At 39.8% G+C, this 23,736-nt stretch overlaps 1 protein-coding gene, 1 non-coding gene and 1 pseudogene across 3 annotated transcripts in view; all 3 read right to left on the bottom strand.

The window, feature by feature from the left end:
• Positions 1–218: 218 nt before the first annotated feature.
• LOC124076973 (chromobox protein homolog 3-like) lies at positions 219–2,377 on the bottom strand (annotated as a pseudogene).
• A 152-nt stretch (positions 2,378–2,529) lies between these two features.
• Positions 2,530–23,736, bottom strand: part of Snap29 (synaptosome associated protein 29) — a 32,908-nt gene continuing 11,701 nt past the window's right edge. Inside the window, exons 2-5 of one of the 2 annotated variants that reach the window (XM_046421101.2) lie at positions 20,677–20,873; positions 17,042–17,127; positions 11,931–12,029; positions 2,530–6,062 (exon numbers count right to left, since the gene is read on the bottom strand). In XM_046421101.2, coding sequence (XP_046277057.1) covers positions 5,905–6,062; positions 11,931–12,029; positions 17,042–17,127; positions 20,677–20,873 — 540 coding nt within the window. In that variant the 3' untranslated portion in view covers positions 2,530–5,904. Of the gene's footprint in view, positions 6,063–10,041; positions 10,217–11,930; positions 12,030–17,041; positions 17,128–20,676; positions 20,874–23,736 lie in introns of those variants that run through there. The other variant, XM_058571766.1, reaches the window with a different exon arrangement.
• Positions 13,655–13,726, bottom strand: Trnaa-agc (transfer RNA alanine (anticodon AGC)). Its single transcript has one exon. It is a non-coding gene; the product is annotated as a tRNA-Ala (tRNA).

The following is a 23,736-nucleotide window of genomic DNA, read 5'->3' on the forward strand; positions in this document are numbered from 1 at the left end:
AAACCCCCAGAATGGTTCTTAGGCATATGAATTAAAAACAAGTTATGAGTAATGCCTATGGAAAATTTCTTCAACTTTTAGAAAAGCAGAGAAATATACCATCATATCAAATCCTTTTCTTTGATAAAGGAAGCAACTACAGAAAGCTTTTATACCTTCAAAGTAACCAGTGCTACTGATGGAAAACAAAAAAATAAAACACAACAATTTCCCAATACTACTTTCAAAATCAACATCTCAAATTTGATTTTCTTTAGAATGTATTTTTTCATGCTAGTAAATAAAAAATCAAGGCCCAGTTTTATATATTTATGTGTGTATACACACACACACACACACACATATATATATATAAAACAATGCGAACAGTTATTGAGCTTCATGTTCTGGACAAGAATGTCAAAGTTAGTCTCTCTTCATAAAAAGCAATTATAATTTGAGAACACTTCATATTTGCTTCCTTGCAGCACCAAGTCTGCCTCATCTGAATCTTTCTATTTCATGAGAAACATCAATTGCTATTTGTGGCACCAATTATTTATTCAGGATCAAAACCTCTGGCAAAGCCTCTTGGTTTGTCAGTGGCATCTCTTTTATTCTTTAACTTGCTATCATCAGATTCACTGTCAGATAAAGATTTTCTTTTGGTACCATCTTTTTCTTTACCAGTTTTTTGAGAATTAAGAAATGCTTCAATTAACTCTGGCAATCTAAATTTTCTTCAGGTTTTCAAGTATTGTCAGCAACTATAAATCCCTTTCACTTCAGGAAATATTCCACTTTTCCGTTAACTACACATCAGTCTAGTACTTTTTCTTTTTAATTTTTTAATATTTATTTTTCAAGTATCGGTGGACACAACATCTTTGTTTGTATGTGGTGCTGAGGATCGAACTCGGGCTGCACGCATGAGCCACGCACTACCGCTTGAGCCACATCCCCAGCCCCCAGGCTAGTACTTTTTCTACCACAAATTCTTTAGGCTCTACCTCTTCAACTTTTTTACTCTTTTCATTTCTGTTTTGTTCCCATATTTTGCAATGTAGTTTTATTGGAGGCCATTTAAAAAAAAAATTTTTAGTTGTAGATGGACACAATACCTTTATTTTATTTATTTATTTTTATATGGTACTGAGGATCGAACCCTCTGATGTTACAGGTCGTGGTTCTGCAGGCTCTCTAGCCCGCATGCCTCAAGCTCCAATCACATCCTGGAACATAGCCACTCTCAATTTATTGTCTTTGGCTGCTTTTGCACAATGGCAGAGTCAGTTTCCACAGTGACCATTTGGCCCGTGGGCCTAAAACATTTAGTCTCTGGTCCTTTATAGAGGTTGCTAAATCATGAATCTCCACTAGCAAGAGGGCCTTCAGTAACTGGTGGTCCCTCTCATCCTCATATCTCTTAGCTTCCAGAACCATAAGCTGAATAAACCTTTATCAAAAAAAATTATTTTTTTTGGTACTGGGGATTGAACCCAGGAGTGCTTACCCACTGAGCCACATCCTCAGCTCTTTTTTATTTTGAGATAGGATCTCATTAATGGCAATTAGGGCCTTGCTAAATTGCTGAGGCTGGCCTCAAACTTGTGATTCTCCTGCCTCAGCCTCTGGAGTTGCTGGGATTACAGGCAATGTGCCATCATGTCTGGCTAAACCTTTATTCTTTATAAAGTACCCAGTCTGCTGGACATGGTGGCACATACCTGTATTCCAATTTCTGGAAAGGCTGAGGAAGGAAGATTGAAAGTTCGAGGCCAGCCTTGGTTATTTAGTGAGACCCTGTCTCATAACAACATTTTAAAAAAGGCTGGGGATGTGGGGATGGGATTGTGGCTCAGTGGTAGAGTGCTTGCTTAGCACGTGTGAGGCCCTGGGTTCGATCCTCAGCACCACATAAAAACAAAATAAAGATATTGTGTCCAACTACAACAGATCAGCCCCAGCAATTTAGCAAGACCCTGTCACAAAATAAAAAGTGCTGGGGATGTAGCTCAATGGTTTAATTCCTAGTACCCTTCCCCAAAAGAATGGGGCATGGTGGCACACACGGCTATAATCCCAGGGAATTAGGAGGCTGAGAGTTGGTACCACTTACTGAAACAGATTATTAGGAAATGAAATAACAATAAAAAAACCTCAGAAGTTTGCTAGGTCTTGGTCTTGCTACAGAGGGACCAGGAGATAGAAGACAGATTGAAAGAGCTGATGACATCAAAGTTGTTTTTTTTTTTTTCCCCGTGTGTTTGTGTGTATGAGATATTGGGGATTGAACCCAGGCTTCACACATGCTAGGTAAGTGCTCTAACCACTAAGCTACAACCCCAGGCCTTTTCATTTCTTTCAGGTCTTGTTAAATTGCTCAGGCTCGTCTTGAACTTGTGATTCTCCTTCCTCAGCCTCCTGGGTTGCTGGGATTACAGGAGGATTATAGGTAAAAGGATTTCTAAATGTGGCTTCAAGTACCAAGACTCAACAAATAGAATCCCCTCCATCAACTCTTTCAAAATAATTATGTAGGAGACAGACTTTGGTTAAAAAACAGCTTCACATTTTATTTTATGGAATATGCTCATTTGTTAAGTTGAAGGCATGGAGGATACTATCTGTTCTGATACATATTCTGAAAAAAAGTCCCCATCCCAAGATGATACCAAGATAAGCATTTTCAATGACTGGCTCATCAACATGTATATATTTCATTCATCATAATTGAAGATACTTAACAACATTCATAACTTTAAAAATTTTGTAGAAAGGCTTGTGGAAGATTTTTACTAAACTGGTGTAGTGTATACTTAAAATTACATATTCACAAAAAAGAAGTTAAGAAAAATGAAAATCTCTGCTATATTTTTTTCTTGCCACTTGAGTTAAATTCAGGTTTCCTTTCCTAAACAATGTGGAAAAGACCCCTGTGGAAATCAAAATCTATCTTGTGGATCCCATCTGGCAAAAAAGATGAGTTTATTGATATTGACTGGGGTGCCAAAGTCTGCTCCATAATTAGCCCCAGCCATGGCACCTTTGCGTGTCTAATCCAAAAGGTAGGATTCTTTCTTTTTGATCACAATCATAAAGATCTATCATAAAGATAGATTCTGGAGCCTCCTCAGGTCTTCCTTTATTCTCTGTGAAAATACAAACAACTCTGCTTTATAAAGTAGCACCAGCAACCAGTCCTTCATGGGCTAGGGAGTAGGTGAAGACTTAGCAAGAAGCAGCAGTCAGCTGTCAACAGCATAGGGACAGTCCCTCAGGAAAAGCCTTTAGAACAAGAGGTTCTGAACAAGAACAGGCCCTCTAATGTGAGGAAAACAAGTAAAGCAAAAGCGTAGAATCCCCCATATTAAAAAAAGAAAGGGGAATGATTGGTTTCATTACCCTAACAAAAGAGAAGATTGAGAAGATTCATTTGCTTCAACTAAGATGAATTACTTATTCCATAATGCAAATGGAAGGCTGCTAAGAAGAATGTTTACATATGTATTTATTTTTTGTGGAACTGAGGATTGAACTCAGAGGCCCTCTTCCACTGATCACACCTCAGTCCCTTTTTATTTTGAAATAGGGTCTTGCTGGCCTTGAACCTGCAATCCTCCTTCCTCAGTCTCTCAAATCACTGGGATTACAGGCATGCACCACTGTGTATTTATTTAAAACAACAAAAATGCTTAAATCTGAGGTATAATGGTTAAAATCTCCACAACTCTGTGCCTGATGGTGATAAAGAGAAACATTATGATAGGAAGGTGTTAGAGGAAAAAAATCAGAAACCATTAGGAGGTATTAAATATACAAAATCTGTTCTGCATTTTTTAAATGAAAAACATTTTTTTCCCCCAACAGCACTGGGGATCAATTCTGGGGCCTCTCATGCTAGACAAACACTCTAACTCTCAGCTACATCTCCAGCCAGGCTGCCACTATTTTTAGGAAGGTTTGAATGTGTGGGATGAAACTTTTACAAATTGCTATACAGACGCTAGTTGTGGGCTAAGGATGTAGCTCAGTTGGAAAGTGTTTGCCTAACGTGCATGAGGCTCTAGGTTCAATCCCCAATATTGTTAAAAAAACAAAACAAAACAAAACAAAACAAAACCTCAAAATAAAAATCCAAAACCAGGGGCTGGGGATGTGGCTCAAGCGGTAGCGTGCTCGCCTGGCATGCGTGCGGCCCGGGTTCGATCCTCAGCACCACATACAAAGATGTTATGTCCGCCAACAACTAAAAAATAAATATTAAAAATTCTCTCTCTCTCTTAAAAAAAAAAATCCAAAACCAAACAAAAAAACTAATGCACTGTTACACTTTGTTTGTTTTTGTAGTGTTAGAAATTGAATCCAGGGCCACATATGTGCTAGGCAAGTGCCCTACCACTGAGCTATAATCCTAGCCCTGTAGCAAGTACTTTAAGGAGGCTTCCTTTGCTTTGCGGGACATTCATTTATAGACTATATAAAGGAAAGCATCATGAAATGCCACAGGATCCACAGGCTGGTGCCACATTTTAAGTGGGAAGGCACTGTTACTTCAAGTTTCTGACCTTACTATTAAAATCAGTACTTTTTACCGTCATTGAAATATTTTAATTGTTTTTTAAAAAGATAAGGGTGAGCTGGGAATGTAGCTCATACCCGGCTTTATATTTTTTCTTAGCCAAATCCTTCTATACAAGGTCAGCATCATTTGTGGAATTTTATTCCTAAAACTGGGTGACAGAGAACCAATGCAATGATTCAAATGTCACCTTGCAGGAAGTAACAGAAGAGTGGTTGAGAGTCTTGGATGAGTCAGCGGACTCCAGGCATCAAATAAACACTCTGCTATGCTGAGGACTTGGCAATGGTGATTCCCCAGTGGGGTGAAGGGCTCAGTGGAATAAGACCACTGGTAGCCCATATGTATGATATTCTATTTCCATAAATTCTACAGACGCCTTGGGTCAGTCAGCAAGGTGTCCTTGAGCCAATGGAGAATCTGTTTCCAACCACAGACGGAGAATCTAAGAGTAGGTAGGGGCCAATTCCCTGCCCATTCCAGGCATCACCTTGAGCAATGCCGGTCTAAAGCCCACCTATTGAAATGTATACCAATGACAGAGCTCAGTAGGAGAACAGGTGACATCTGTCAACAAAAGAGCAAAGAATGTGCCATACTATATGTCTGGATCTAACACTGATATTTTTCTAGGGGGAGGAGAAAATCTAATCACAATGTGCTCAAAATTGGGTGTGTGCAATGACTTCCATTATAAGGGTGTGGGAAAGACCCTCCCCCATGAACATAACGTTTCTTTCTTTCTTTCTTCTTTTTTTTTTAATACTTGGGATTGAACTCAGGGGTGTTTACCACTGAGATATAAACAGCAGTCTTTTAATCTTATTTTTTATTTAGGGTCAGGATCTCACTAAGTTGCTAAGGTTCTCACTAAGTTACTGAGACTGGCCTTGAAATTGGGTTCCTCCTGTCTCAGCCTCCCTTACACTCTGACTTACATAAGGCCTAGAAATGAGAAATATAACAAATAGGGAAACACAGGGTATGGTTGCCAGACTGAAATTTTGCCAATATCCTCCCATATACTGATGAAAGTAAGAAATGAAACTTTTTCTCCTACTTTGAGGATGGTAATCAAAGGCCAAAGATATTCAGGGCTAGACTACTGTGCTCAAACTAAAAACTCTCAGTTATTCAGCTGAAAGAATTTAAGGCAGGTGTTGGCTCTAAAAAAAAAAAATAGGACACATTTCTTCATCTCAACAAAAATCTCTTAAGACCCATTCTGTTATAACATTTGTAAACACACATTAAATTACATACTAAGTAATACATGACATTTCTTGAGAATTTAAAACAAGATCTTTCCAATCTTTTCATCACAATGGAATGGAACACTTTCTCTAGAGTTGTCGAACTTTTTTTTCTGTGGTTTTTATATTGATATCTAACTTGTCCACTTTAGTTGTTAGTCGGTCAAGAATGTCATCTTGCTCCTCAATTTCTGTCTGCATCCCCAGGGCTATGTCCTTGAGACGGCCTAGTCCCATGGACAGTTCATCTGTGAGAGAAGGAAATAATAAGCAGGCCTGAGCAAATGCAGTCACAGTACTTGGAAATGCTTCTAAGTCCCTCCCAGCTGCTTAGCAACATCTGGATTGTCAAGTCCTCTTTCTCCTAAAACAGTCTAAGCTCCAGGAAGTTGGTTATATATTCCAAACATGTCCAGGTGAGAAAAAAAAAATCTGTTTACTCAATAAAAAGTGTTTACATAGAAGCCACCTCCCTCTCTTCCAAGATAACAACTGTTAATATGTTTTGTTTTCCAAAAAGCTTTTTTTCGGGGTACTCAGGACCTAACACAGGGGTGCTCTACCACTTAGCTACATCCCCAGTCCTTTATGTTTTATTTATTTTTTGCTACTGAGGATTGAAATTAGGGGCCTAAGGAGCTTTATAATTGAGCTACATATCTAGTCTTTTTGAGACATGGTCTTGCTAAGTTGCTTAGGGCCTTGCTAAATTTCTGAGGCTGGCCTTGAACTTATGGTCCTTCTGCCTCAGCCTCCCAAATTGCTGGGATTATAGGTGTGCTTATTGTATATGGCTATTTTTTTGGTTTTGTTTCAGAAAGGGTCTCCCTAAATTGCTGAGACTGGCCTTTAATTTGTGATTCTTCTGTCTCAATCTCCTAAAATGCTAGGATTACAGGTATGGGCCACTGGGCTCAGCTAACTTAACCCAGAGGCACTTAACCACTGAGCACCATCCCAGTCCCTTTTATTATTTTTTCATTTTGAGGCAAGATGTCACTAAATTGTTTAGAGCCTGTTTTCAAACTTGTGATCTTCCTGCCTCAGCCTCTGGAGCCACTAAGATTACAGGCGTGTGCCACTGTGCCTGGCCTTACGTTCACTTTTTTAAAAAATATTTTTTGTAGATGGACAGAATACCTTTGTTTTATTTATTTTTATGTGGTGCAGTTCCTTCATGCATGCTAGGCAAGCGCTCTGCCACTGAGCCACAACCCCAGCCCTTAACATTCACTTTTAAAATTGATAATGTCTATAAGGACATAGCTTAGGAGTGTATAAGATGATATGAAGACAACTGAGGACAGGGCTGAGGGGCAGACATGCCAAGGAATTCTAGTTTCCCCTGGTAGCTCTGCACCAACTGCAGAGATAAATGTTAACTGGTTCTGCTGGAAGATTGTAAAGTGTCTTTCCTAGGTTTGTGATAGTGTGTGTGCATGTGCACTGGGGTGGAGAACTCACCCAGGGCTGCTATCTGCCCTTGTACTGTGAATAGCAGGCTAGGAAAGAGCTGAAAGTAAGAGAGAAGAGATGGTGCTTTGTTAACTCTCCTTTCTTGAAAAATTAAAGATTAAATATTAAGTGAAGAGGTCAGCACACACAAGTACTTAGCAGTAACATTAAAAAAAAAAAAAATCATTTTTTCCCCCCCCAAACACTCTCAGCTCTATGCTTCCTGAGATCCTAGAAACCCATGATTTGTTTTCCATGGACAGTAAAACCTGTATGGTCACCCCAGGCCTCAGAAAGTTTCTTGGAATCTGGTACTGCTAAGGACAGGCAAACAGGTAGGCTGAGGCCAAAAGTATGGCAAAGTAGTTGGGCATAGTGGTGTATGCCTGTATCCCAGTGACTTGGGAAATTGAGGTAGCAGGATCACAAGTTCAAGGTCAGCCTGGGGAACCCAGTGAAAACCTGTCTCAAAATTAAAAAATAAATAAATAAATAAAATGGACTGGGAATATAGTTCTGTGGTAAATACTCCTGGATTTAAGGGAGGAAGAAGTATGGTAAAACAAAGCTACCAGGCAATAAGTCAAAGGGCAAGAGTTCCTGAAATGGGAGGAAGGTGTGGTAAGGAAAGAGTGTAAACAAAAGTGCCTGTATAGCCTGTGTCAGCTGGGACAGCTGGCCAGAGGAACCAGTTGCCTACTTGGGCCTTGGTTCTTTGTTCTCCATACTTTACGCTGTGGGGACTACCTGGTCACAAGTCCTCAGTGCCTATGTACACCTTCAGCCTCCAGTGGTGGGTAGCACTCAGTCCTTATCCTGCTCACTCCTTGAATTCAGCATAGTTCCTCAGTTTCCATTCTCCCTATCCTTGCCAGCAGGTACTGAAGGTACTCTTTTTCCTGATAAAGGATAAAGAGGCTTTGGAGCACCTTTGGGTGTCTATGGGGTGATCAAATCTGGGCAGACACATTTTTGGTCTTGGAGAATCTTATTCTGGAGTGCAAAGTCCAGAGGACAGAATCAAGAGGTGGCTATCTGGGGGCTGTGGTTGGGGCTCAATGATAGAGCACTTGCCTATCATGTGGGAGGCACTGGGTTTGAACCTCAGCACCACATAAACAAACAAAACAAAACAAACAAAAAAAAAACCAGAGGTGGCTATCTGTCTGGTTCTTTTCTGAACTCTGAGGGTGAAGGAGGGTGGAGTTGAGGGGAGAAGCCTATGGGTATGGAGAGGGCTGCTACTGGTGGGTTGAAAGCAGCTTCTCTGGGGTTGGGATTGTAGCTCAGTGGTAGAGCTCTTGCCTTCTATGGTGAGACATAGGGTTCAATCCTCAGCACCAATAGATACTATATGTCCATGTGCAACTAAAAAAATAAAAAAAATAAAAAAAGAAAAAGAAAACCACTTCCCTAATGGCATAGGTCACAGAGATCTGAAATGACAATAAGCAGGGCATAATGGTTCTTGCTTATAATCCCAGCTGCTGGGGAGGTTAAGGTAGGAAGACTCCCTGAACTCAGGAGTTCAAGTTCAGCCTAGGCAACTCACTAAACAAAAACAGAACAAAAAATTTACATTTTCATCCAAGGTAACAGTGGTAAGCTGTGAGTGGCAGAAAAAGTTATTTATTTGCTCTTGTTTATGTCTGTTCTCTAAAATTCATGTCCTTTTTTGCATAAATGTTTCTTTTTTTAAAAAAAATTTAAGTTGTAGATGAATACAATACCTTCGTTTTATTTATTTATATGCAGTGCTAGGATTGAACCAGTGACTCATACATGCCAGGCAAGCACTCCACCACTGAGCCACAACACATCCCCAATTCCACATAAACATTTCCTTTAATGCTTAACGAGATATTTGCTGACTCTATTTCTACTAATCAAGCTACAAAATGTGGCCAGAATTCTGCTGCATGGGAATGACTAAATGATGATTTATGGTAGCAAACATTGAAAATAATGTCCAAGAGCAGGGGATAGAATTTTTTTTTTTGTACTGGGGGTTGAACCCAGTTGCTTAGGGCCTTGCTAAGTTGCTAAGGCTGGCATCAAACTTGTGATCCTCCTGCCTTAGTGGGATTACAGGTGTGCACTATTGTGCCTGGTGAGAGTGGAAATTTTATTTTATTTTTTTTTAATTTTAAATTTTTTTTTAGATGTTGATGGACCTTTATTTTATTCATTTATTTATATGTGGTGCTGAGAATTGAACCTAGTGCTTCGCACATGCTAGGCAAGTGCTCTACCACTGAACCACAGCCCCAGCCCTGAGTGGAACTTTTAAAAGTGGTGCTTTTCAAATAAATTTTGTAGTTTAGGAAAGTATTCAAGACATAAGTGAAAAAGCAGGATACAAAAGTAAATATATGGGCTGGGGCTGGGGCTCAGTGGCAGAGCGCTTGCCTAGCATGGGTGAGGCACTGGGTTCAATTCTTAGCACCACATACAAAAATAAGGAAATAAAATAAAAGCATGCTGTCCCTCTACAACTACAAAAAAAAAAAGTGAAAACGCGGCTGGAGTTGTGGCTCAGTGGTAGAACACTTATCTAGCATGTGTGAGGCACTGGATTTGAGCCTCAGCACCACATAAAAAATAAATAAAATAAAGGTATTATGTCCATTTACAACAACAAAAAATAAATAAATAAAAAGTAAATACATTGACATAATGCCAAGTACATCTGATATTATAGATACAGGTGTACATACATACATGAAAAATGGAAGGATTATACCAAATTAGCAAACACTGCCAGACAGGAGGGTTATGGGTGTTTTTTTCCTCATAGCACTTATTTACCTAATTTTCTAATAATGAATCAAAAACAAAGGTTAAGTTAGGTGCAGTGATGCACACTAGTTTCAGCTACTTGAGAGGCAGCAGGAAGATCCTTGAGCCCAGCAATTCAGGGCCAGCCTGAGCAACTTAGCTCTTACTTCTAAAAAAAGAAAAGAAAAAGAAAGTTAAATGTCATTAAGAAGAAAAAGACTGCAGACATCATGTAATCCAAGAAAGAAATGAGGGGAGGGAGGAAGAGAAGACGAACAGAAATTCATTGTAATGAGAAGCTTTCTGACATATCAGTGTAAGTAGGAAAAAACTAACAAGGAAATAAACAGTTTATATAATACAAAAAAGAGTATTCATTCAACCAATATGACATTTATATTATAGGATCAGACTGCTGGAATGAACATCACCATAGAAAAACAACGAAAGGAATCCATTGGTGTTGTCCCCTCATGGGAATGAGCAAAAGAAGCCTATGCATAGATACCCAACATGCATCTTCATGGGTTTCAGTTGTGCCTTCCAGTTTAGAGCAGGGAGAATTTTTATTATTTGTCTCACTCACTTTGCCAGCTCCTAATAAGGGCCAGGAGACTGAGAGTAACTCAGATAACTGTGGTGAGGTTCCTGTTTGAGTAGTAAAGGTAAGAGGAGGTAGCATATCTGAGACATATCTTTGAATAAACTCATGTCTATGAGCCAACTCCTGCTGCTTGAGCATGGCTCTCCATTTGGACCTCAAATGACTGACTTCTCTTCTCATTAAAAAAAAAAAAAAAAGTTATCATCAAGTGTTCCTACTGGGCCCTGTAAATAAAGTGGTGTTAGAACAGACACATTCGCATGCTCTCCTGAAATTAACTCTGTGGTTCAGAAGACAGCCAATAACCAGCAGAGAGGACCACAAGTAGATGGGCAGGACTGTAGAAAATCAGGGCTCTGAGTGATTATAAGAGGAAGTCAAGGGTTGGGGACATAATTCAGTGGTAGAATGCTTGGCTAGCATGTGTGAGCCTCTGTGTTCAATCCCTAGCTAAAAAAAAAAAAAAAAGAGGAGGCCACAATGAAACAGAACTAGCTGTGAGAGAAGGGGCTAGCCTGAAAGGTCACTCCAGGAAGATGGGCATGTGAGGAAGAAAGGGGAAAAAAGTCCACAGGAGCCAACAGTAGTGAGGGAAAGAGGGGTTGCGGGGAGGAGGCAAGGGCAATAAGCCTGTACTGTGTTCCAAGTGTACAGGGGTATACACCAGAGAGCTTTGGAAGAAGGTACCACCTGATTTCTGTTTTGAAAGATCACTCTGGCAGCAGTGTGGATAATGTGCCAAGTGACTGCCAACTCTTATCAACCCAGGCACTTTCCTAAATGCTCACATTGTCAGTTCATGCAACTAATCCTCAGGGGCAGCCAATTTCATAGTGGGGGAAATGGGGCTCCATGTGGCTTCATAGGAAGGGTGGAGCAAGTAGTCACAGCAAGGCTGTGATATAGGCCTGCTACTGTCAGGATCCAACCAAGAGGTGGGTACAGGGGCTGGGGTTGTAGCTCAGAGGTAGAGCACTTGACTGGCACGTGTGAAGCACTGGAGTCAGTTCTCAGCACAGCATATAAATAAATAAAATAAAGGTCCACTGACAATTAAAAAAAAAAAGAGGAAGGCATGACTTGGTTGATTGAAAAAATAGAAAAGCAGGAAATACAAGTGGATAGATTCTGGAGATAGTGAGGTGGTGAGATGAACAGGACCATGTAACACATGGATAAAGAGCAACTAACTGGTGGCTTTGTGTATGCTGGCTGTGCTTGGCATGAGCTACCTGGAAGATAAGTGATTTATAGAGGCTGATGCAGCTCTTGGTCTTACCTAAGTTGCTGTCAATTTTCTGGTGATAGGCTCGAAGGTGTGGGTTCTTTGGGTAAGCCTCTGTATTCACAGCAGAACCAGGCCCTCCAAGGACAGAATCTGATTTAGAAACATCAGGAGAATGGTTAACTGATATCCTTTGAAATGCTGCTTCATGAAATTGATCTTTTTATTTTGGTTCTAGGGATTGAAGGAGAGCTCTACTAGTGCACTATATCTCCAGCACCTTTTTATTATTTTCCATATTTTTAATTGGCCCACTATAATTAATACACAAAGATAGGATTTATTACATCTTTGTACACGTACATGATGTAACAATATAATTGGGCCAACATAATTCCCCAGTATTCCCCCTTTCCCTGGTCCTTTTCTTTATTGATTGCCTTTTGATTTTCATGAGATTCCCCCTCCCATCTTTCTTTTCCTTTGTCCTCTTCTAGCTTTCACATATGAGAGAAAACATAAGACTGACCCTTGACTTTCTGAGTTTTGCTTAATTTGCTTAACATTATGATGTTTCACCCATTTTCTTGTAAATGGGTGAAAAGATTGAATTCTTTTTTTTTTTTTTTTTTGTTACTGGGGATTGAACCCAGGGGCAATTAACCACTGTGCCATATCCTCAGTCCTTTTAACATTTTATTTAGAAATAGAGTCTCACTAAGTTTCTTAGGGTCTTGCTAAATTGTGTGTGCCACTGTGGCCAGCCATAATTTGATTCTTTTTGGCTGAAAGAAACTCCATTACTCAGCACCTTTTAAAATTTCATTTTGAGACATGGTATCACTAAGTTGCTTAGGCTGGCCTAGAACTTGTGCGCCTCCTGCCTCAGCCTTCTGAGTCACTGGGGTTATAGCGTATGCTGTCACACCTGGCTTTAGTTTTGCAGTGCTAGGGATCAAACACAGGGTCTTGAGCACGGTAGGCAAGTGCTCTATCTCTGAGCTATTCCTCAATCTTATTACAAAATGTATCTTTTATGTTTTCATTATACTGGGGATTGAACCCAGGGATACTCTACTACTGAACTACACTTTCAGACCTTTTTATTTTTTGAGATAGAGTCTTGTTAAGTTGCCCAAATTGGTCATAAATGTGTAATCCTCCTGTGTCAACCTCTGGAGTAGCTAGGCATACAGGCTTATCCATTGCCCGTGGCATAAAAATGGTCTTAATTCGGCAAATGGCTGGAAGGAATGAAGTAACTGGCTCTGAGGCAATATAGAATGATAGGGGTGGGAATAGATACAACGTACGAGGGAAGAGCCCAAAGCAGTCTCATGGGCTGGGTGTGGTGGTACATGCCCATAATACCAGCTTCTTGGGAGGCTAAGGCCTGAAGTTTGAGATCAGCCTAGGAAGACAGCAAGACCCTGTCTCTCAAAAAACAATCTCCCCCCAACAAGACTCTCAGTCCATGGGTCAACTAGACAAACCCTGGGTACACAGACTCTAGAAGACACATTCATACTAGTACTGTTGTATGGCAGAGGAACTGCATCAGGGCAAAAATTACACAAGTGCATGGACAAGGTGTAGGTGTGGTAGTGTACACCTGTAATCCCAGTGATTCTCAAGGCTGAGGCACAAGGATTCCAAGTCTGAGATTTAGTAGTTTAGTGAGACTCTGTTTCAAAATAAAAAATAAAAAGGCTTGGTGATATAGCTCAGTGGTAATGTACTCCAGGTTCAATCCCCAGTTATCGAAAGGAAAAAAAAATTAGGGGTGCTAGGGATTGAACCCAGGGCCTTGTGCATGCTAAGCACACACTCAACCACTGAGCTACACCCCCAGTGCCTTTTAGCTTTTTTATTTTTTAAATTTTATTTTTAAAATATTTTTTAAATTGAAGTTGGATACAATATCTTTATTAATTTTTATGTGGTACTAAGGATCGAACCCAGTGCCTCACACATGTGAGGCGGGCACTCTACAAATGAGCTACAGCCCCAGCCCTTGCCCTCAGCTCCACTTTTAGCTTTTCAAAAATTTTGAGATGAGGTGTTGTTAAATAGCCCACGCTGTCTTCAAATCCTGGGCACAAGCAATTTTCCTGCCCCAGTCTCCTGGATAGCTGGGACTACAGGCAAATGTCACTGTGCTCAGAGAGTCAAGGTTTAAAAATAAAAGTTGTAGCCAGTTGCAGTGGTGCAGGCTTGTAATCCCAGCAACTCGGGAGGCTAAGGAAGGGAAATTCCAAGTTCAAGGCGAGTCTGAGTAACTTAGTGAGACCCTGTTTCAAAAATAAAAAGAGACGGGGGTGCTAGAGTTGTGGCTCAGTGGTAGAGCGCTCGCCTAGCATGTGTGAAGCCCTGGGTTCGATCCTCAGCACCACATAAAAACAAAATAAATAAAACAAAGGTATTGTGTCCAACTACAACTAAAAAATAAATATTAAAAAAAAAAGAATCAAAGTTAAGTTACAGAAATGGGATTATGAGTGATTTTTTTGTTCTTTTGGAAATTTATTTCTATGCTTTTTACTTAAAGTAAGCATAAAAGAACTGTTAAATAGTGCACATTTGCCCCAAGAAATGTTCCTTAAACTTCAGTCCCTTCTCCTCCAAGGCAAGAAATTGAACTCAGGTACATTTTACCACCCCAGTCATTTCTATTTTTTATTGTGAGACAGGGTCTTTCCAATTGCTGAGGGTCTTGCTAAGTTGCTAGGCTGACCTTGAACTTGTGATCATCCTACCTCACCCTCCTGAGTTGTTGGGAATTATAGGTATGTGCCATTGGGCCTGGCTTCCTTCCCCTTCTCCATTTTGCAGTACTGGGGTTGAACCCTGGACTTCACGTATGCTAGGTAAGCACTTTACCACTGAGCTACACCTCTGGCCCTTGAAATTCAATTCCTAAAGGCACACAGAAAAGCCCTGTCACCTTGATTTGCCTCTTTTGGGAGAAATTTCTCTCTCTACAGTACAGTATGGTCATCCTTTTGTATCATAGCGTATTAGTTCCAGGATCCTCAACAGATAGCTAAAACAAGGGATGCTTTATATAAAATGCCTTATATAAAATGCATATAACCTACTCACATTTCCTTATACTCCTATACTCCTTCCTGCCCTCAAACTGATTGAATCCAGGAGTGTCCATGGAGCTACATTCCCTACCCTTTTTATTTTCAGACAGGGTCTATTTTTTTTTTTTTTTTTTTTGGTACCAGGGATTGAACCTGTGGCTGCTTAACCACTGAGGCACATTCCCAGCCCTTTTTATTTTTTAATTTAAGACAGGGTCTCACTAAGTTGCTTAAGGCCTCGCTAAATTGCTGAGGCTGGCTTTGAACTTGCAATCCTCCTGCTTCAGCCCTTGAGGTGCTGGGATTACTGTCATGCCACTGAACCTGGTGAGACACGATCTTGATAAGTTGACAAGGCTGGCCTCCATTTGTTATCCTCCTGCCTGAGTCTCCCAATTGCTAGAATTACAGATGTATGCTACTATACCCAGCTCCTTCTGTATACTTTAAATAATCTCTAGATTACTTATAAAACAATACAATGTAAGTGCTATGTAAATAGTTGTTATGTTGTACTATTTAGAGAGTAATGGCAAGAATTAAAAGTCAGCACATTTAGTACAGCACAATTTTAAGAATATTCTGGATTGATAATTATTTGAGTGCACAAATTTGGAATTTGCAGATATAGAACCTACAAATATGAAGGGCTGACTGTATTTCCTTTCCTCTAACGTTAACCTACTGAAGCCAGTCTACACATATGGTGTCCATTTTTTTTCAGTTCCCTTTCAGGTATGGGGTACTATTTTATTTCTTCAGTGTATGATATCCACATGGGTTTTCTTGGGTCCTTTGCATTTTAATTTTACCTTCACTTTCTCTCATGGTTTCTCCCTTTCTAGAATGAATTGTGCCCATATTAGTATGTCCCAACCCAGTCCTTCTTCTATCAGGTCTTTCCTTAGCTATGTCAACTATGACCCTGTATACTCCTATACTCCCTCCTGCCCTCAAACTGATTGAATCCAGGAGTGCCCATGGATCTACATGGGTTTTAATGCTGTCAGGATGCATCCTGACTTCCTCAAAAGTGGCATAGTTAGGTACAGTCAGTATTTAAATTCCACCATTATTTTTTTAAATTTTTATTTGTTCTACTTAGTTATATATGACAGCGGAATGCATTTCAATTTATCGTACACAAATGGAGTGCAACATTTCAATTCTCTGGTTGTATACTGTATAGAGAGGCACCATTCGTGCAATCATACATGTACCTAGGGTAATGATGTTCATCTCATTCCACCATCTTTCCTTCCTCATAACCCCTCTCAATCCTCCCCTTTGCCCAATCCAAAGTTCCTCCATTTCCCACCCCCCCATCATAGATCAGCATCCACTAATCAAATTTAGTTTTTTTGGGGATTTCTACCATTGTTTTGATGTGTGTGGTTTTCAAGGGGCTCACAGAGGTTCTAGGAGGCCTAAATTCCTTTCCAGATATGTTTCTGAGCCTATCATTTGATATCAGTAGACTGACTCCTATTAATATCACAAGGTCTACCTTGTACACGTTGCCCATGCTGCTACTTCTCCTGCACAGAAGTGGAGGTTATATTAGTCTCCTCCTATTGCTGTGACAAAACTATCATAAACTTATCTTTCAGTTGTGAAGATTGGAAGTCTAACCTGGGTTTCAATGAGTGAAGTTTAAGATATTTTGGATCAGGGATTGAATCCATGGGTGCACTACTCTGACATTCTCTTTTTGTTGTATTAGGTATTGAACTCAGGGGTGAGTTACATCCCCACTTCTTTTAACTTTTTATTTTGAGATAGGGTCTACCTAAATTGGCCAGGCAATTCCTCCTGCCTCAGCCTCCTGAGTAAATGGGAGTATAGGTGTACACCACTGTGCCTGGCTGACATTTTCTCTTTTGCTTCCATTTTCCACATATGAAGGACCCTTGGGGTGATCTTGGGCCCAACTGGATAACCCAAGATAATCTCCCCCTTTGAAAGTCAGCTCCACATATAATCATAACTCTCCTATTGTCTAAAACCAAACATAGTCATGGGTTCTGAGGATTAGGAAGTAGATACTTCTGGTACATTATTTTATTTACCACTTACCTACATCATCCAGCTTTCTGAGGTTTGGATGGCTGGCTTGGTACTTTGTCTCCTGTTCTTTACTTGTATTTATGGCTTCTTTTAATCTTTGGATAAAAGAAAATTACAACATTTAAAAAGGAAAATCCCTATAATAGTGTCATTAAGTCTTTTCAAGTTATGTGTGTGTGCTAAAAATCAAATGCTTCTGACCAAAGCAGAAAATTCAGCATTCCCTTTTAGGAGGACAGTTGAAGGCCCCTGCCTTAGAAGCATAGCATTTCATTAGTAGGGTCTCACTTAGAAAAATGAGTCCTAGGACAAGGTAGATGAAAAGTAGATAAAAATGATAAGTAGATACTTTAGACCAGGGGTCAGCAAATTACGATGTATGGGCCAAATCTGGTCCACCATCTTTTTTTTTTTTTTTAAATCTCATTATTTAAAATTGTAGTGATTATAAAGATAACATAAAATCATCTATTTTTGTATAAACACAAACAATGAATGGCCTTTACAGATAATAGCACAATTTTTTTTTCTGGTTAATAGAGCTATATTACCAAAAACCTGCACTCAACTATTATATTTTTATATTTTGAAGTTTGTCACTAAAAATTTGTGGTCATTTATTTTTCTCTTGTCATATAATCCCCCACAAAATATCTCTGATTTTGCTTCCTGTCCCACAAACCCTTGTTTGCTGACTTTGGCTATAGACAGGGACTTTTCTTGGCAACTCACAGACTATCAGCCCATGCCTGACACTATGATGAGTCAGTCCCCAGGAACATGACAGGTGCCTCTATCTGGGAGCTGGTTCCCCCCAATATATTATTCTTCTCCATCTCTGCTAAATGACAGACTGACCATGTTATTTAAAAAAAAATTTATTTGGTGAATTATAATGATACATCACGATATAAGTCATTATGCCACATTTGTACAAACACACAACATAATTTGATCGATCTCGTTACCTAGTACCTTCCCTTTCCCTCCCCTTCTCTCTCCCCTGATCCACTTGCCTGACCAATTTTTTTTAAACCAATTATTTTTTTTCTTTAAAGTACTTTTTTTTCTCTTTTTTTAAAAAGTATTTTTTAGTTGTAGATGGACTCAATACCTTTATTTTATTTAGTTTTTTTTATGTGGTGCTGGGGATTGAACCCAGTGCCTCACATGTAGTAGGCAAATGCTCTACCACTGAACCACAATCCCAGTCCTAAATGCTTTAATTTCATTTATTTATTTTTATGCAGAGCTAAGGATCAAACCTAGTGCCTCATATGTGCTAGGCAAGTGCTCTGCCACTGAGCTATAGCTCCAGCCCCCAAACCAGTAATTTTTGGTTTGTGCCCTCCCTCTCTGCATAATACTATTCTGGGAGAATATTCTTGGGATCTTCTTACTTCCCAGGTATCCCAGAAATCTACCTCTTGTCTTAACTCTCTTTACACAAATTATATCAATGCCTCTAAATTCAACTCAGGACTTTGTGTATGCAAGACTAGCACTCTATCACTGAGCGATATCCCAAGTTCCTTTTCTTTTAAATTTTGAGAGTCTTGCTAAACTGCCCAAGAATGCCACTGGGATTACAGACATATACCACCATATTTGGTTTGCTAAAATCTTCTTTATGATTTTACAGTATTCTAGCCAAAAAATTTTGAGAAAAATAACCTCTAATTTTAAAATAAAAGTCAATGAGCAAACTGGATTAGATATGCAAAAAGCTGGTTGTCAAAAAGTTATTTTTTGGGGAGCTAGGATGACCGCCTAGTACATGTGTGGCACTGGGCTTTATCCTCAGCACCACTTAAAAATAAATAAATGAGGGGCTGGGGATGTGGCTCAAGCGGTAGCGCACTCGCCTGGCATTGCGTGCGGCCTGGGTTCGATCCTCAGCACCACATACAAAGATGTTGTGTCCGCCGAAAAAACTAAAAAATAAATATTAAAAACTTCTCTCTCTCTCTCTCTCCTCTCTCTTAAAAAAAAAAAAAATATCTCTCTCTCTCTCTAATAAATAAATAAATAAAAAATAAATGAATAAAGGCATAAAAATAATTTTTGGGGAGAGCGTATTGGGGAATTAACCAGGAGGTGCTTTACCATGGATTTATATCTTCAGTCCTTTTAATATTTTTTTATTTTAAGACAAGTTCTCACTAAGATACTTAGGGTCTTACTAAGTTGTTGAGACTGACCTCAAACTTGTGATCTTTCTACCTTAGCCTCTGAGATTACAGGTGTATGCTATGGCTTTTAATTTTCTATTTATTTATTCATTTTTTTAAGTGAAATCTTTCATTTACAATGCCTTTTATTTTTCACTTCTGGGGATCAAATCCAGGGCCTTGACATGCTAAGCAAGCACTCTACCACTGAGTTATATCCCCAGACTTTAAATTTTTCATTGTATAGTAAATATGAATATGTTCATTGTCTACATTTAAAAGACAAATCTGTAAGAAGAATTAACTCCCCGAAACTCAGCATTCAACCTCTTTAACATACCCAAGAAGGATTGCTACCAAAAACATGCTCATAAGAATACATCAAAAGATAAAGGATCAATCTGGGTGTGGTGGTATAAGCCTGTAATCCCAATAGTTTGGAAGGCTCAGGAGGAGAACTGTAAGTTCAAAGCCAGACTCAGCAAAAGCAAGGCACTAAGCAACTTAGTAAGACTCTTTCTCTAAGTAAAATTCAAAATAGGGTTGGGGATGTGGCTCAGTGGTTGAGTGCCCCTGAGTTCAATCCCTGGTACACCCCCCCAAAAAATTAAGGATCAGGCTAGGCTCAGTAGTAGAGCACTTGGCCTAGTATGTGTGAGACACTAGGTTTGATCCTCAGTGTCACATAAAAACAAATAAATAAAATAAAGGTATGAGGCTGGGGCTGTAAACTTAGCAGCAGAGTGTTTGCCTAGTACATGTGAGGCACTGGGTTTGATTCTCAGTATCTCACACAAAAATAAATAAATAAAAGTATTCTGTCCATCTACAACAATTACAGAAGCATCATAGCCAGGAATGGTGGTGCACACTTGTAATCCCAGTGATTTGGGAGGCTGAGTAAATTCAAGATGATGAAATCCAGGAAGTGCCTGGAGGGAAGGGACAGTGAGCCCCGTGCTATGGCTTTTTAAAAGCAGAAATTCACATTTATACTAATCTTCTCATGAATATTCTCAAAGTACTGGGGTCAATTGGGTGTGGTGTTATATACCTGTAATTCCAGGGACTCTAGAGGCTGAGACAGGAGGATTCCAAAGTTTGAGGCCAGCCCCAGCAATTTAGTAAGACCCTGTCTCAAAAAATAAAGAATAAAAAGGGCTGGGGATATAGCTCAGAGCTAGAGTACCCCTGGATTTAATTCTCAGTACAGCAAAAGAAAAGAAAATAGCCAAGTATTAGGGTCATGAGGAAGTAGTAACTTAATGGAGATTCAATGTAGGCAGAATTTACAGACTACATGCCAATCAAATGAACGTCCTTAGCAGAGGAGAAAGATTTGTTTCAATAATCCCTCCTCATGAGTAACTTATAGGCTTCCTGGATCCCTTGAAGGTACTGACAAGACCTGAAAGTCTTCACTATTGGGAGTAAACCTACTTCTGCTACTTTATATCTGTAAGCTTTTCTTACCTGCTGTTCTGCTGGGGAGCAAGAGTACCATTCTGTTCAGATGGGGTCTCTGTTGGTTTGGCTTTGAAGTAATTGACAAGCCCCCCAAACACACTCTTAATGCTGTTGATGTGTTTCTGGCTAGTCTTCAAATCTTGATCCATTTTGTCCACCATCTTTTCTGTGTGTTCTAGGACTCCTCGCTGTCGAACTAGTTCCTGGGGAAAATGAGAGGCAGCAGCTTTATGTCCTTTTATAATTCCCTCTTCTTGGACCACACACAGCAGGCCCTTCATAACCTTAGCAAGCATATGCAGGGACTGATTTGTAGAAGGCGCACTATCCCTTTTGACAACACATTTCTTTGTTCTTCCCCGTCTATCCTATCTTTACTTCTTTTCTTTTCTCTTGAATCCCTTTGCCCCAGAGATGGGCGTACAGGATCACACTGAGATAAATGGGGATATGCCTTTCGGGGGTCAGAGTCCAGGGACTGTGCTGGCTGCAGATGCTCTTTAGTGCCCCCAGCCATCATAATGCTTGTAGGCTTGGACCTGGCACAGCCCCCCTAGACTCTAGTAGAACTTCTCCTTCCAACAGCCTTCCTCTTTCCACCTGCTGTGGTTCTCCTTAAAGCATGCACAATTCTTGAAGCAGGACTTGCTTTGTTCACTGCCTTGTGTCCAGTGCCTAACTCAGTAGCTGTTTGCTATAATTTGCAAATTGATACATGAATGATATTCTGCAGCTGTGGTGATAGCCTTGATCATAACCCTCTAAACTGATGGTTCTGGCTGAGGACGGGAACTCACCAGAACACTACTAATACTCTCCTTCATGTGTAACAAACTTGTTTTGGTCCCTATTTATTCATATTGCAGTGTTGAGAGTTGAACTCAAATCCTCATCCATGCTAGGAAAGTGCTCTACCACTGATCTATATTCCTAGCCCTTTACTTCCTGTTTTAGGATTTATTTGCAGCTATACCAACTGTGTTCCCTGGGAGCTGCACCTCCAGCCAGAAGACTCTCAAGCTTTTCTTTTTCCCTACTTCATAAGACAGCTGCTGTTTTCAGCTCCCCTCCTTTGAATCTTCTCTCTCTATTGACCTTCTTTTAGCTTAGCAATTATATTAACTATGAAAATGTTACACAGAGCTAATTTTTTTTGATACCCAAAACAAAGTCCTGAACAATTCTTAAACATATTTGAAATGTGAATGACAGAGCTGAAAATATGTAGTTGTGAGGATTAATATGTGAGGATTAAACCAACCATGAAAATATTTGGAAAAATGTCTGTAACTGAACGTGTATCTAAATTTTCTTCTTGTCATTATTTCCATTTTCCCTCCTTTGATATCGGGATTGAACTTATAGGTACTCCACCACTGATCTACATCCTTAGCCCTTTTTATTTTGAGACAAGTCTTGCTAAATTGCTGAAGCTGGTTTTGAACTTGTGATCCTCCTGCTTTAGTCTCCCAAATCATAGGGATTACAGGCCTGTACCACCGTGCCCAGCTCCCAGCCCTTTCAACTCTTTATTTTGAGATAGGGTCTCTAAATTGGTGAGGCTGGCCTCAAACTTGAGATCCTCCTGCTTCAGTTTTCCAAGTAGCTGGGATTACAGTATGTGTAAACATGCTCTACTTGTCATTATTTCCTAAATAAAACAGCATAAGAACTGTGAACACAGTATTTACATTAGTAAGTAATCTAAAGATGACTTAAAATATATAGGAAACCAGGTGTGGAGCTATACTCCTATAATCTCAGTGGTTTGGGAGGCAGAGACAGGAGGATTGCAAGTTTGAGGCCAGCCTTAGCAATTTAGTGAGGCTCTAAGCAATGTCTCAAAATAAAAAATAAAAAGGGCCAGGGATATGGCTTAATGGTTTAGTGTTCCTGGTACCTTAAAACACACACACACACACACACACACACACAGCCCTCTTTTTTAAAAAAATATATTTATTTATTTTTATGTGGTGCTGAGGATCGAACCCAGTGCCTTACACATGTGGGCAAGCACTCTACTGCTGAGTTACAGCCCCAGCCCTTAGCCCTCTTTGAGATAAGGTCTCACTAAGCTGCTGAGGCTGGCCTCAAACTTTGACTCCTCTAGCTTCAGCCTCCCAATGTGCTGGGATCACCACTGTGTGCTGCTGAGCCTGGCTTATTTTTACTTTGAACCGCATCCCCAGCCCTTTATATTTTTGCAGACAGGGTCTTGCTAAGTTGTTTAGGGCCTTGCTAAATTGCTGAGGCTGGACTCACAACTTGTGATCCTCCTGCCTCAGCCTCCTGAGTTGCTTGGATTATAGGCATGGGCCACAGCATTTGGTTATACCATTAAAAAAAATACCTTTATTTTATTTATTTATTTTTATGTGTGCTGAGGATCGAACCCAGTGCCTCACACATGTTAGGCAAGTGCTCTACCACTGAGCCACAATCCCAGTCCTGGCTATGCCATTTTGAAGGGATTTGGGAAACCAAGGAGCTTGGTATTTTTATGTGTGTGCATGTGTGCATGTGTGTGTAGTCTTAGAACCAATTCTCTGCAGATACTGAAAGATGACTAGATGAAATTTTTGGAAGCTTACTGTAGATATAAAGGTATCAGTTGAAGGCCTTTTGCACATTTAGAAACCCAATATCTAGCATGAGTTTTTATTTAGTAGAATTTAAAACTATAATGTGTAAGGGCTGGGGACGTACCCAGTGACTGGGTGCTTGTCTAGCATGCTTTAGGCTTCAGGTTTGATTGCCAGTAACAAGGAAAAAGAAAATGGATTCAAGTGAACCTCTTACCTCAGCCTCCTGAGTAGCTGGGACCACTGTGTGTACCACTGTGCTGGGTTAAACTTTAAAGTTTTGAATGTTTATTTATTAATTTATTTTTACCAGCTCAAGAAATATTTCTGAATAAATAATCATGCATTTTTAAAAATATTTATTTTTTAGTTTTAAGTGGACACAATATCTTTATTTTACATTTATGGGGTGCTGAGGATTGAACTCAGTGCCTCAAGCATGCTAGGTGAGCACTCTACCACTGAGCCACAATACAACCCC

The sequence above is a fragment of the Marmota monax genome, unplaced genomic scaffold (assembly GCF_021218885.2).
Source record: "Marmota monax isolate L192 unplaced genomic scaffold, Marmota_monax_Labrador192_F-V1.1 WCK01_AAM20220418_F8-fsc00157, whole genome shotgun sequence".
NCBI lineage: Eukaryota > Metazoa > Chordata > Mammalia > Rodentia > Sciuridae > Marmota > Marmota monax.